The 15212-nt window shown below is 37.9% G+C and overlaps 1 protein-coding gene and 1 pseudogene across 2 annotated transcripts; both read right to left on the bottom strand.

Annotated features, from left to right (window-relative positions):
* Positions 1-298: 298 nt before the first annotated feature.
* On the bottom strand, positions 299-3840 carry LOC131323145 (transcription factor bHLH123-like). Of its 2 annotated transcripts, XM_058354808.1 has the most exons (7): positions 3441-3840; positions 2838-3339; positions 2431-2541; positions 2101-2166; positions 1892-1957; positions 1491-1544; positions 299-937 (listed from the first exon to the last, which is right to left on the bottom strand). In XM_058354808.1, exons 1-7 carry the CDS (start codon positions 3752-3754, stop codon positions 776-778), a joined length of 1275 nt encoding a protein of 424 aa, XP_058210791.1. In that variant the 5' UTR covers positions 3755-3840; the 3' UTR covers positions 299-775. The 2 variants fall into 2 exon arrangements, with proteins under 2 accessions (XP_058210791.1, XP_058210792.1); XM_058354809.1 differs by lacking the exon at positions 1491-1544.
* A 10950-nt stretch (positions 3841-14790) lies between these two features.
* The window catches only part of LOC131322417 (sufE-like protein 1, chloroplastic/mitochondrial), a 6505-nt pseudogene continuing 6083 nt past the window's right edge, over positions 14791-15212 (bottom strand).

Here is a 15212-nt window from a genome sequence, read left to right as displayed (position 1 = left end):
GCAGTGCATTGCTGAGATGGAATAAATATTACAAATCATTGATAGCCAACATGGACGATTTGGTTCGCATGCTACACTTTAGAATGCACTTCTGCACTATAGGGACCCCGGTACCTATTCTTTACCAATTCCTAGCCAACCTTTTTAATAAATCACATTTCTATTTTATGGAAAAAAAACTATATCGATCTTTGGTGATTATTATGCAAAATTACAATAAGTGTCATTTCATTTATTATAGTTCCCAATTTGCTTTTTCTAACTCAAAAAGGCATTATTATTATTATTATAAAAAAAATAGGACATAAAATAAAGCATATATTATGTAAGAAAATGAAGTCGGAAAATTACAAGTCTAAGTGAGTCCCATGGAGTCAGGTATATATACCTTCTTGTCCCTCTATTCAACTTAATCACTAATGAAGCGCGTTTTGCCAGCATCTGGCCCAACAATTGCTCAACAAAGGGTTCAAATTTCATCTTGGCAATAGACAGCTAAAATATGCAAGAGCCGATATGAAATCTGAATCATTGATTGTCAAGACGGACGAGTCAGATCGTGCACTATACTCCTATGGTACAGGGAGATGCACTATAGGGTCATGCACCAAGTCCATCAAGTAAGGGTCGTTTTCTTCTTCTTTCTCTAAATCAACATCATATATATCTACCTACTTCCTCATCTCAGACTTTTGATCAAGGGCTTCAACAAGGACCAGTTGCCACCGGATAATCGGTCGCGTGCCCGAATATCGATCCATGGCTGCTATTTCATCTATTTATATCTGAGGGTCGCTCCATACGTAGGAGTACTACTCCAAAAATCAACTGGTGTCTCACAAGTGATTGGAAATGTGCTTGAAACTGGAACTAAACACAGCCCTCTGCTTCTCAGATTTTGCTTTGGTCCTTTACAGTCTCTTGGTTTATCAAAACCCTGCATATTTAATGAGGAAATGCTTTTATCAATTTTTAGAACAAGTACTTAAGGATATATACCTAATAACTAATAAGTATGCAGTGAAATTTAGTTCCTCATAGTCCTTGTGTTGATTTTCTTCCATGTACCTTTTGCCGAGTTCTATTAATAAAAATTTTGTTGCCGGTAAAAAAAAAACAAACAGTGAACTAGTAATTAAGAAGCAACTTTCCTCAAAAAAAAAAATTTGAGGTACGTACATACAATTATCTATTGTTTTTATGTGGTAATTTTAAAAAATATAATTAATTCTGAACGACAACATTTCGTGAGCCTGTCTTTTTTTAAGACCAATACAGTTATCGATAGGTCATATTTTCAACGATGCTACTAAATCTGGATCTTTTCTCCTTCTTTTTTTTTTTATCTATCGGCAAAAGAATTTCATTATCATAAGAAAAAAAATCAGGATGTATGTATTTTCGGTATTAACATCTTGTTTGCAAAATTTGACTTTTATTTTATGACTAATAGTGGAGCAGAAAAAAGAAAAAGGAGAGCATTAATTTACCAGGTGGTGGTATTGCATGGAAGCTCCACTTTTTATGTATGGGCTGCTCAAAGCCTGAGATATATTTCAAATCAAAGAAGACATAAACAGTTAATTGTGACACATCTCATGGTTTTTGCTCCAATTGAATAAAATTCTCTACAATTTACGTGACAAGATCGAAGTAAGGATAATTAGTGTTATTATCATATTATGGTTTCAGTCTCAACGGGTTGGTCAAGTGGAATTATGACAAGAAGTTAAAATATTATTCCTTTGCAAGTTGGGTCATCGGAGGTTTATTCGGTTGTTAACTTCAAGATTCTTGGATTAGTCGAGGTGCGTACGTATAAGATGGAGCCCCAAACAGGCGAACAGCCATTTCGGTGAAAAAAAGAGAAAATGGTTCTTATGGAACTTACATTAACTTGTTCATGGAGGAACTTGATGTATTCGATCGCCTCGGAGAGCACCGAAGCTGTATCTGTCTGCAACAAAACATGAGCATGGCAATCAATCGATCAAAGTCTGTTTTCCTGAATTGGGAAAGAAATTGATCTCTAAACATTTATCTTTTGTGAAAGTATATATATAAAGATCATGGATTGATAAACCACACACACAAGTTTACCTTTCCGAAAGGTGAAACCAGTTGTTGGAGTGCAGTGACTCTGTCCCCCATCTTCTCTTTCCTTACCTAATTTAACCACAAAGACAGCTCCAAGTTCTCATCCAGAAACAGAAACAGCGTAGAGTTCGAATCGTTCATTTTATTCGTCTCGTTTGTAGCAATTATTTTGTGCGGAAAAAGTTTCCGAATGCTAAAATCTTTCTTTTCTTCTTCGAGCATTACATTGTATTCGGAACAAATTCAACTAACGATTTATTCATGTTTTTATAATATCGAAAAGTTAAAATATAAACAAGATACGTAACAAGCTCAGTGTTCTGGTTTACGTACCTTAAAAGGTGGCAAAGAAGACGATGTTTCGCTCCGGGACCTTTTGTTCGATGCTTCACTACTACTTTTCTTAGTCGCCACCTTACCCAAATCCCGGACCACCGATTTATTCTGGTGAAAAAATGAATGCATATTAAGAAAAAGGTGACAATTTGGAAATTAAATTAAGTTGAAACCCTAGTCATATACTCCTTTGTCACCAGACTCACCACTCAGACAGAAAAGCAACTGGTCAGTTGTTTAAATTACACAGATGTCACTGTCACATTATTCTACCAAATTTAACGATGTTGTCCTCTATTCAAGTCGCTATCAAATTTGATCAACCATTAACGAGTAATATTCCTAATTATGTAGGCCGATTTGGTCAGGTAGATGCAGAAACAATACTTTCTTTATATAATTACCTTAGGTCTCGCATCGAAGGTTGGTGGAGAGAATAAAGTGCTCGATCGAACATCGTTCATGGATGCTGACGCTGCATTCCACGAAGGAGCGTCGTCGGAAAACTGCAACTGGCTATTTGATTGTTGTTTCGGAGGCGAATTTCTCAAGTAGCGAGGAAGTTTCGACAACGAAGGCGATAATTCGCCCGGATTATTCAATCCATAATTATTTGCAGGGTACATGAAATTAGGCCGATGTTGATTTTGATCAGATCCCAAGACTGTTCCTTGTGATGATATGGTTGATGAGAGGCTTCCATAAGCCGCTGGATCCATCTGGAAACTGGAGCTGATATTGGGAGTACTGAATTGCTTATACTCATTGGCCTGATCAGAATTGCTGGAGTTTAGTTTTTGTCTCCATGACTCCATCCCGATCTCTTGCTGATCGAAATTCGCGGCGAAGCTCGTGTTTTGCTGAAGCCCGGGCAAATATCTAGTCTCCGCTTTTTCACCGCCACGACTATCGAAAAGAGATTTAAAAAAAAGTCAGAATCAGTTTATTTATCAAAAAATAAATAAAAATGCTATAAAGAACTTAAATTCTAAATTGAAATTACTTACCGTGGATTGTCTTGGTGCCAATCCATTGCATGAGAAGAAAGGCCTAAACCCATCATTTGTGAGTTGGGGTCTTGTGCCAGTTTCCGGGTGTCCTGGAAAGGCATGGGATTACTGGATACGGATGCGGACACGGAATTCGTAAAATTAGACGACGATATTGCTTTGTAATTGAGGTCCACTATCTCCGCCGGCCATCCGAAGCTGCTGCCCATGCTGATCAGTCCCGAGGACGATGAGGGAGTTGTTCCGCCTTCGAACCTGGCTCTCGATGAACCCCACCAGTTTCCGCCGCCTATTTGAAACTCCTCCGCCATGATCGCTTGTGAGAGTTCAGCTTCTTTTGCACAGCCAAAAATTCTCTTCCTTTATCAGCTTCTTGTACTGCTTGTGTTGGTTTCATAAAATGATGATATGGGTTTAGGTCACTATTTATAGTATCAAAATAAGTGTACGAACCCAATAAATGACTACTAGAATTTACTCTGAGTTGACTTTTCAGGGAGTAGAATTTGGCAAATTGAAAAGATTAGACAATACTGGCTGCGTTTTTTTTACCTTTAACTTAAATTTGAAAAATTTGTTCTTATTTAAATTTTTTTGCATTTTTTAGTTTCGCGTCAATTTTTTTGGATTTTTGATTTGTCTCGACAAGAGGAATCGAAAAAGTAAAATTTTTGCACTTTTACCCAAGTTTTGAAAAATAACCACTTTTTAGCGCAAATGTCAAAGTGGTTATTTCTCAAAATACTGGGGTAAAGTGTCAAAATTTTACTTTTCCGATTCTTCTCGTCGAGACGAATTTATAATCCAAAAAAAACTTAGCATAAAACTAAAAAATGCGAAAAAAATTTAAATAAGAACAAAATTTTCAAATTTAAGTTATGTTTAAATTAACGTCAAAAGAACGAAGCCTAAAGGTGGTATTGAAATCAAATTCGTGATGCATAGGAGGATCTCTCAGCGGATTCCCTTACTATTTGGAGAGAGAATTTCTAGGCTTGTTCCGTTTTTGGTTTTGAACTTTTTTTTCTGCGCACGATTATCAATAAATTTTCTCTCAATTATTTCTTTCATTTATCTTTCCACTCATTACCCCAAATCCAAAACCAAAATTCTAGGAGGAACATGGTCCCTATGACGCAAGAGAGAAGTTTGCAATTGAATAGACTGGTATGATCATTGGAGTCAATTTCTTCTCCTTTTTTGGCACGGTCATTATGTTGAGAATAGACAAAAGCGTGCTGTTTAAATCTGCGATTTTTTTTTCAATCAATAGAAGTGATCATTTACGTCATATATAAAGTGTACAATATAAATTCGGGATACTATATCACTTGTCAGAGTTACACAAGATAACTAAGCCCAACAACTCAACCAATACAAGAAATAAGCCCATTATAGAGTAGAAACACAGAAAGGGAAAAAATCCATCTAAGAGAAGATTACCGGCAGGTGGGGAGAATTCGAATTTCTCCTAATGAAATATAAGAGTCTTGACCGACTAAAGCTAGCATCAGTTGGTTAAAAAGTGGTTATGTTAAATCTGATGCAAAATTAAAGTAGGTTCCTTAATTTATTCGTAATTTATTCAAAACTGTTTCCACCAATTAAAAGAATGAATCGAGATGCTTCAAAATAGCTTTATTGGGGATTATGGAGTATATCTAAGCAGATTTAACTGGGAAAAAAAAATTTGAACTCTTACAATGAGGCTCATTGCACACGCCAAAAAAAACTACAACGAGAAGTATTACTTGAGATGCGCGCAAGTAGGGCTGCAAACGAGCCGAGCCGAGCCGAGTTTTAGAGTGTTCGAGCTCGGCTCGCCAAAAATTTAGTTGGCTCGAGCTCGTGACGAGCTGCAGAACTCGAGCTCGAGCTCGGCTCGAGAAGTATTTACAGAGCTCGAGCTCGACTCGTTCGGCTCGTTTATGAAACAAATATATATATATATATATATACAGATTCAATCAGGTAAGGGCGCCCTTACCTTGTTAAGGTAAGGACCTCCCATTTTCCGATCGAATTTCGATGATCCGAGCCGCTCAATGTGTTTAAAACGTGATTTTAAGGGTACTCGCAAGAAATCGGCAAAAAAAATGACCGGAAAGGGCTTTATCTGAGCAGTTTTTGTTTGTTTTTTATCGAACGGTTCAAATAAAATCTGTATATATATATATACAGATTCAATCAGGTAAGGGCGCCCTTACCTTGTTAAGGTAAGGACCTCCCATTTTCCGATCGAATTTCGATGATCCGAGCCGCTCAATGTGTTTAAAACGTGATTTTAAGGGTACTCGCAAGAAATCGGCAAAAAAAATGACCGGAAAGGGCTTTATCTGAGCAGTTTTTGTTTGTTTTTTATCGAACGGTTCAAATAAAAACTGTTCGAATGAAGCCCTTCCTAATTTTTTTTTTGCTGATTTCTCGCGGGTACCCTTAAAATCACGTTCTGAACACATTGAGCGGATCGGATCATCGAACTTCGATCAGGAAAAGGGAGAAAAAGGGAAGCCCTTACCTTAACAAGGTAAAGGCGCCCTTACCTGAAGGGGACTCTATATATATATATATATATATTATATATATATATATATATAATATAATTGAGCTCGCGAGCCAATTCGAGCCGAGTTTCGACTAGCTCGAGCTCGGCTCGTTTACGAAACGAGCCCAGGACTCGAGCTCGAGCTCGTTCGTTTGTGTCTCGAACCGAGCCGAGTCGAGCCGTTGTCGAGCCGAGCTCCGACTCGGATCGTTTGCAGCCCTACGCGCAAGCAAGCCTTATAATGAAAATTCAAACCGTAAAACTTCGATCTGTTATTTTCTTTTAGAAGAGAAGGGCAAGTCCACCAACAAATTACTGATGTATTTACAGCCAAAAAAAAAAGTGAAAAATAAAAGGGGGAGGACTTAAGTGCAACAAGGCGGCAGAAGAGGATTGGAGGAGGTCATCCACTTCGGTTTTAGACGGCTCGGATTTGAAGAGATAAAAAAGAGAGAGAAAGAGAAAAGAGAGTATTTCAATCTGAGTAATCTAATAAGCTTTTGAACGGCTCAAATGTGTTGCTCGGTGCCACGCCATCGACAGGCTTCATGCTTCATTGCTTCTTGACTTTGTTTTGTTGTTAGATTTCAAAGGACAAGAGTCAAACGAATGGGGTCCAGGCGGCATATGCGCGTGCGCTGTAGTGAGCCCTACCCTCCTACGAGTCAGAGACCGAAAGCGATTTCTCTCCCCGGCCCCTTTTACAGTCTTCTCGTTTTCTCATCATTCAAAACACGCGTACGTACCAAAAAAATAACCGTTCAATGCACCTGGTTAGCTACAATAATCTTGATAAGTTTCGCTAAGATTTTTCGGGCTGACTTCCGAGCTCGCATGTTTGTCTCTCTCCGCCGACGATAATCAAACACTTCGGTTTACTGTATCTTACTAATATTTGTACAAGGGATAAAATAATTAAGAAATGCATGTAACGATTTCAACCAAAATAAACACTAGATTCCTTTTTCCTTCACTAGTTCTACATCCAAAGGGAGTGTTATATCGATCCCACACACAGCCTGAGAATTCATTTATCCGTCTTTTATCTCCGAACAAACAAACAAACGAGCTTTAGGTGTACGTGAAGTGTACACGTAAATTGATCCGAACAAGATGATGAAGTAGCACATGCATGTACGTAGTGATCGATTCACAAGTTCAATAATTTGAGCTTCCGAGTAATAACAATCCCGATTGCATATCTCCCAGACTGATGATTGCTTTCAAGCTGTTAAATTTTGTAGGGTTTGCCCATTTATCTGCATGCGAAGAATTTGGTAATCGCAAAATGATGCTATAATGAGGCAAGCTTGAGCTGCGCTAGCTGACAAACTCGACATGTTTACTTCAGATTTCCAACACAAAGTGATGACTAGTTGACTACCAATGAGGCTCACCATGTTGGAGAGAGAGAGAGAGAGAGAGAGAGAGAGCATGAAATTGAATTAGGAGTTAGAAGCTGACCCCATATGGGGTCCAAGGGCCACATTCTAAGGTCGGAAGAGCTTTGCCTTTATTTTGGTCACACATTTTATTGTACTTATTAATCTCGACAACGTGACTCAGATCTTTGGGTCGGCCAGGAAATTGAATAGTTGCCCAAAGTAAAAAAAAATAAAAAAAAAAGGGGGGGAACTTGAGTAAAACACGTGTTGCCGTATACCACGAGCAAAATTTGAGAATAATTGAGATCCTCCCGGAAATACTAGTATTAGACTATTAGTGGAACGTCTTTTTCTATCTTCCAATAATTCAGTCACACGATAAGTAATACCACAACGTGTTCAATATTTTCTCTATAATAATTATGTATGTTGTACTCAATACCTATGAGTAACACGTCAATATTGAGGGTAGGGTTTACTTTCACCAAACATGATTTTGAAATCGGTAATTCTAATCGCAAGGAAGATTTGCAGGGAACCATACAAGAAAAAATGCGTTTTGGCTCATTTCGGGTTTCAAAAAATCTGGAAAAATATCCATAAACTTTTTAATATTATTTTATGGGGCTCTGTAAAAAATCAGCTCAAACAGACATCGATAAGTATTACTTTTGGATTCGTAAGGGAGAAACTGCTCCTACGAATCCAAAAGTAATACTTACCGATATCCGTTGGAGCTGATTTTTTACAGGATCCCATAAAATAATATTCAAAAATTTATAGATATTTTTCTAAATTTTTGTAAGACCTGAAATAAGTCCAAAAATATTTTTTTCTTGATGATTCTATACAAATCTTCCTTGCGAATAGCAAGTCTCGAAAGAAATATCTCTTCATTGTTTTGTGAGGATCGACTATTAATAAATTAAGTACTCAACATGGGCCCACTACAAGTAGATTAACTAATTAATGGGATTCCAAATGTACATTGCATAATGTCGAAAACAAGATAGCTGATCTAATTTGATGTGATGGAATCTCAGAGTAGTGATCATCAAGAAGACCATTCCCACAAGTCAATGAATTATCACCATCTCAGATAAGTCAACCGAAATGGTTTTGGTGATTGACTTCAGGGAAAGTCATGCTCCTCATGTATGTGCACTTTGAGTTTAGTAAAAGTCTAAACTTGTATTAAATCACGATTTCAGTTTTTTTTAAATCATCAGAAGATGCCCAAAGGGCTACAAATACCCGAAATCCGGAGCCCTCTATGAGACCCCATATGGGAAGTTAGTCCCACATTGGGGAATTGGTAAAGGATGAAATGATATATAAGTAATTCTGACCAGCTACTGAATAATTTGAGATTAATCTTTTAAGCCACGTAGTTCGGCGAATACTTAGCAGGTCAACTGGCGCGGTTCATTACAGGTGGTATCAGAGCTTGTATCAATCGGAATTGTGGGGCGGATCCCGCTAGGAGCCTAAGAGATATGCTTGGGTGGGCATGACAAGTAAGGTGCTTGTTGTGCTTGGGCGGGTTCCCCACATGAGATGAGCTTGAGAGGAGCTTGACCTACTAAGCAGGTACTTGTCTCACATTGGTGAATGGAAGTGATGAACCATGGGACGCAACGAGAACGTTGTCATCCTAAGTGGGGGAGATTTTGAGACCCCATATGGAAAGTCAATCCCACATTAGGGAATTGGTAAAGGATGAAATGCTATATAAGTGATTCCGACCAGCTAATGGTATATAAGTGATTGAGACCAGCTAATCTTTTGAACCACGTGATTTGACGATTGGTTAACAGGTCAGTTGGTACTAGTCGTTACACACCCTCTCTTAGGAAGAACCCAATCCTCAACTATAGAGTTATCTATATGAATTGGGTAGGATCTCATCAGGTAGTACATGAAACAATACCCACAAAAGGAAACTTAAAATTAGAAACGAAAAAAAGCAAACCTCTCGGGTCCAGCCACTTATTCGTCGGAGAGAATGCCAAACACCCTTAAACTTCACGATCTTACCAGATTTGACCCTCTTGAATGTCAGAAAAATGTCGCGTATGAATTGGCGCCAATTATGCCAATACCATACGTTAGCTTCACATAAATATAGTACTCCCCTAGAGGATGTTATTGATTTTAAAACATCTATATATGTTACTTTAGTCAGGCTCTGTTCCGGAACCAAAAATAATTTTTTATTTTTTAAGAAGACAATTTCAAGCTCAAAAATTATGAATTTATTGAAATCTAAAAATATGCAATATGAATCTTGTTTGAAAGATCTCGATGAGATCTTTTATACGAAGCAAAAAAAAAATTTGAAAAATTATTTTTTATTTACTTTATTTTTGAGTTTGAAAATGTAAAATAAACTACTTATTTTTTAAGAATGTTTCTGAAACGGGGCCTCAATGTAATCAGTTGAATTGTTGTTCATATTGTAATGAATTGAGATTAATTTCATAGATGAATTCTGCATATTTTCACATATATTTTCACATACTGTCAAGATGGAATTTCTTATTACGAGTAATTAGGTATTTCGATTCAAAAAAAAGGTATAAAAACTACATAAAGTCCTTTGATATACTATAATTCTTCGATACTTTTCGTTCAAACAATTTAAAACTGATTTGACAGCTTTGAATTATAGTGCTATAAAAATTCAGAAAAAATATGCACGATCCAAAAGAAATGAACAAAACTCCAAAAACGAACTACCCATTTTGCCAACTTTTACAAAGTGATCAGCTCTCCTAAGAGACAAAATTAAGGAAATCTTAAAATCTCGGTTTAGTGACAAACATACATAACATAATGCTCATTCATGATCGTGACAACCTGAATTAGACACTTATTTATCCTATGATTTATATATGCCCACCACTACTTGTCCTTCAATTTAGCCTGATCGAATTTTTTGTTGTTGATAAACTTAAAATATAAAGAATTTAGGAACAGTCCGGGGATCGATAGCTATCCCCAATAACATCAATTGGTGCATAATTGAGCTACAACATTTGATGGAACATCATTAAAAACTGTAGAAACGTTCATCTTGAGAACTTGTGGTTTTGACAATGATATCTGCGTACGTACGTACTTGTTGAATTCTCTAAAGACCACGGCCGAACGTGACTGAATCAAGCTTTTTCAGGATAAACCTGCAATGATATATAGTACTAGTATTTAACTAAATTCGTACGTCAAAGAAAGATTTATCTACCAACAATTGACATGATTATAACAAAGAGGCGTAACACCCCTCTCCTCTTGTATATACTGACAGTTTCTCTTGTTATCCTTATCAACTTCTTTGCTTAATCTAAAGCACATTTGGTAGGTAATTGTTCCAAATGGAGTCCACTAAGCTAGGTTCTTTTAATCTTTACTTTAATTTTGGTCAGCTGGATTTTAATACTTGTTATAATTGAGGTAAGGGTGACATGACTTTCACACTTTTAGCTCCCACAAGAGATATTTGTTTAGGGCATTTGTACTTTCTTGCATGACTATCTCTCTCTTGTGATTGACTATGGTTTGAATAACTTTATTAATTCATGATGATAGTTTCCACTACCATTGAGGATGACAAATATGAATTTTATTTTTGACTAGTGGGGCGTGTGTCATACATGCCACCAAATTTAAATTTGTCTTCGCCCCCCGTCCCATTGACATTGTTTTTTTACAATTCAAATGTGTCCGGATCAGCTTACACATATCTCTACTTATCGTGGGGGACAGCCAATTTCACTGTCCGCTTGGGAGAAGCTCAATTAAAACTGAAACAAAGCTCTGTATAAACTGGCTTCAAAAGAATTGATAGAACATGCCCACCTAGAAGATTTCAAACTTGAAATCTAGTTTGAAATCTTAGAAATGAGCAAACTAGCTCCTAAGTTATAGACCTTGATCACAGACCCCGTTGACATGAAAGGATATTGACTACAATTTGATCAAATTAACCATTAATTTCTTCTCGATCGGTTATGAACGGGTTCCCTCACTCATCGCAAACACTATTACCAAATAACTACTACTCCACTATGTAAGTTACTAGGGTTGTAAACGAACCGAATCGAGCCGAACCTTGTTAAGTTCGGCTCGGGTTCGTTAAGGTACTAGTCTAGCGCACAAAACTAGGCTTTATAAAACGTGCATATTTTTTAACGAAACAAATGCTTCTTTTTTAAAGCCTAATTTTTCACGCCGGACACTTATTTAGGGAAGGAGGGAGTATATAACAACACATTACATAACATCCAAAGTAAGTACTACCAAATAACTACTATGTAGAGACATGGAAACTAAGAGCATCTCCAGCCTTCACTCATATTTTTCCTCAAATTTAATTCAAATTTTGGGTAAAAATCCATTTTGGGTAGACACATCTCCAACCATCAAACTCAAATTTTACACATCTCCCTCTTTCTTTCTCTCTCTAACTAGCCGTTGGAGAAATGGGTCAAAGCAAAAGTTGTCTCAGATTTGGGCAAAAAAATGGGTAAAACCCAAAATGGGGAAGGGTTTGGGTCAAAGATTGGAGAGAGATTTTTATGGTTTTTGCCCCATTTTTAAATTTGAGTCTTAAAGTGGGTCAAGGCTGGAGATGCTCTAAGTCTACCAAATAACTAGTCAATTCAAAATGCAAAAGTTCAATGTTCATAATTCAAACCAAATGAAAAATAACAGTACCAAATAACTATACTTAATTGCAAAGTTCAAAGCTTAAAGTTCTTAACCAAATAAAACCAAGCAGTGCGAAACTACTTGTCAATTACTCCTCTTCTTCTCCACGTCTCTCAAAACAAAAAGTCTATAGGAACACAATAATCCAAACACAATCTCACATACAAGTGTGTGTAGGCCCCACATGTATGTGAGGTTATATTTGAATTGTTGTGTATATAGCATAATTGGTCTCAAAAAACCTTGTAGTATAGTACCACAACAACTAACCTAACCCCCTCATTTGAAAAATCACGTATTGAACACCGATTAATCTCTCCTAGCCGCCTAATCCCGCCCATCCGCATAACTAATTAGTCGCCGACTAATCCATATAGCTAATCCTAGCCGCCTAATCCCGCCCATCCGCATAACTAATTAGTCGCCGACTAATCCATATAGCCACCAATCCGATTAGTTGCCACCAAGCTGATTAGTTGCCAACTAATCCCACCCAGCCACTAAGCCGATTGGCAGCCACCTAATTCTGTCTAGCCACCTAGCCAATTAGTTGCCGACTAATCTTGCCTAACGGCCAACTAACCGTCCCAACACCTAGGCGCCTCGTCGAGGCAGCCGGGCGCTGCTTAGGCCGATTTTTAGAATATTGGTTTTCACGAGTATGTAGCATTGCTAGCATTTTCACTGAAAAATGCAAAATAGGTCAGGATCATCTGTGCAGATTTTCTATCCCCAATCTTTCTCCTGCCGTATCAGAAGTTGAAACTAGTACAAAGTCTTTCTACTATTGTTGTCATGTGGCTTTTACTTTAATACTAACAGGGTTGGTACTGATTTTCAATTATGGCGATTATCGCAGTAGAACAGTAGGATACATAAATGGGTCAACTAAGGGGGACAGAGAAACCAAAGCATGAACTAAAGTTACTCTTATCAGCTATGATCTTGTACTTTCCGCCTTCGGCATATTCTGGATACACATTCTACGTATGGTGGTTAATGTAATACATATTGTTCCAACGTATTCCTCTATCTCATGCGCGAGAAAAGAAATTGTGGACGCTATAGGGGGAGACTTTCATCGTGTGCCATACTCATAATGCCATCGGCTACATACTAAAGATTAAATGAATCCCCCCATACGAGCAGCCTTCTATTCAGGAACAGAGAGACATATGAGATTATCCACAATGAGGAAACAGAGAATGAGAAAAGGTTACCAGGTTACGTGTTCTTCAATTGGCCATGAGTAGATTCAACAGTGGAAGAAGACTCAAGCAATATATTCCAGCAACCACGACCCATTGGCTCCCTGAACAAAAGATAGGATGATGGGACGCAGCTTACCATCTCAGCAGCTCTTCAATCTCAGAAAGATTACTGATGCCTAAACCCCAAGGGGTTGGCCCGGTGGTCGAGGCTTGCGACTTTCCTCTTAAAGTCTTAAGTTCGAAACCCTTAGGTACTATCAAATCCTTTGGAGCCCCACTAGTGGACGGTGAGATTGGTCTCACGTTTGGTCGAGGTACGCGTAAGCAAGCCCAGACACCTAAGTTGTCAAAAAAAAAAAAAATACAAGAGATTATTGATTCCTAATGGGAGCATCTCCAATCGCATACATTTGCAGAGAATGTTTTTCAAGCACGTACTCCTCTTTGCTGGTTGAACTTCCCTATACCGTTGAAAGATTTACCATATTGTCCATTTCGGCACACAAGATCCCTTCCTCCTTTTTTTGCTCTATCAGCCCTAGCTTCCTAGGTATAAGTGACTTCTTCTGCAAATCTGTTAAAAGCCCCATGTGAAGTCACGCAATTTTGGAAGAACCAAATTCCTTCCTACTTGTTCATTGAGGTGATCCTCCGCAGCCGCCTCCAGTGTTTTGCCTCGTCTTCATCATGAACCCTTGGGCTATCCACCAGCGCAACAATCTTCCACTGCCTACAGCATACCCCAACTACATGGCTGATCATTCTAGCTTGCTAATAAATTTCTGATAGATGGGAGACTCGAATCAATTACAATATCAGATAAAAGGCTGTCTTGCATTCTTTTCCACTGTGTTCGAATTTGTATTTTCTTTGACAGCAGGGGAAGTTCTTGCATATTTTCACAACTTTTTTAAGACAAACCCTCCAACTCGTATCATCATCAGCTGCTTCAGAACTCTTTCAAACTTCAAATCCCTGCACCAATCCCAAGTTTTGAGCCTGAATCCAAATCCCCAACTAAGTTTTCTCCACTCGTAGATGATGATAACACCCCGCCGCCCAATCCCCACCTACTTTAGGTTACAACTAAAGCTGGCTTTTGCATCAACTTCAACATGATCAAATGCCCTTTGTTTCTTGACAACAAAAACCTCTGTTGCAATGCAAGCCATACCTGGAAAGCATGCAAAAGACACGACACTTTCGCGCTTATGTCTACAAAGTACAAACAGTATGAACCGTCTCAATGCCCACCTTAAGCTACTCTTTCACAGACAACCAGCACGTCAAATAAAAATTAAGGAAAGAACTAAGTGAAGGCAAGGAGAGCCTAAAGCTCAAACTCCTTCCCAGTTCCCACACCACAAGAAGAATTAATATCACCTTCCGTGGGTGTTAAGGCATACTATAAACATAATCAAAACTGTTCGGCATCATATTAGGAAACTCAAAGCAAAAATGCATATCAAAAAAACATATGAACAATGGACAAAATATTTTGAAAATCAGAAAAGATAAAACATCGGAAAGAATCTCCGAGTAGGATTTATTAAGACTTAATGACTCACCATACAATCCTATCATGTCCTCAAAATTCAGCAAGGTTCAATACACCTAATGTCCTGAATCTATTCCATAACTCATCACCATATGAAACTGAGAAAGAGAAAAACAGAAAAAGGAACCTCTTTCATGCAAAATTCTTCAATTGATATCAACTTCGGATGGTGTTTTTGCCACAACTGACAAAGCGTGTAATCCACTCTGCAACTCATCTTGCAACAAATCATAGATAAGCCTATGCCTCTTAACCAAACTTTTTCCTTCAAATTCCTTGGACACCACTTTCACATTAAAATGAGTCTCACCGTCACTCCCTCTAACACACTCATGTCCTGCATGTTGATAGGATATATCG

Source organism: Rhododendron vialii, chromosome 4a, assembly GCF_030253575.1.
Source record: "Rhododendron vialii isolate Sample 1 chromosome 4a, ASM3025357v1".
Lineage (NCBI taxonomy): Eukaryota > Viridiplantae > Streptophyta > Magnoliopsida > Ericales > Ericaceae > Rhododendron > Rhododendron vialii.
Note: the sequence above shows the minus strand (reverse complement) of the source record. Positions and strands in the feature narration are given on the sequence as shown.

Bases quoted from the DNA above. Each gene is read 5' to 3' on its own strand.
- LOC131323145 (XM_058354808.1), bottom strand. From the start codon at position 3,754: ATGGCGGAGGAGTTTCAAATAGGCGGCGGAAACTGGTGGGGTTCATCG. The intron at 3,340-3,440 runs GTAAGTAATTTC...TCTTTTCGATAG, and splicing joins TGGCACCAAGACAATCCACG to TCGTGGCGGTGAAAAAGCGG. The intron at 2,542-2,837 runs GTAATTATATAA...TTTTTTCACCAG, and splicing joins CCTTCGATGCGAGACCTAAG to AATAAATCGGTGGTCCGGGA.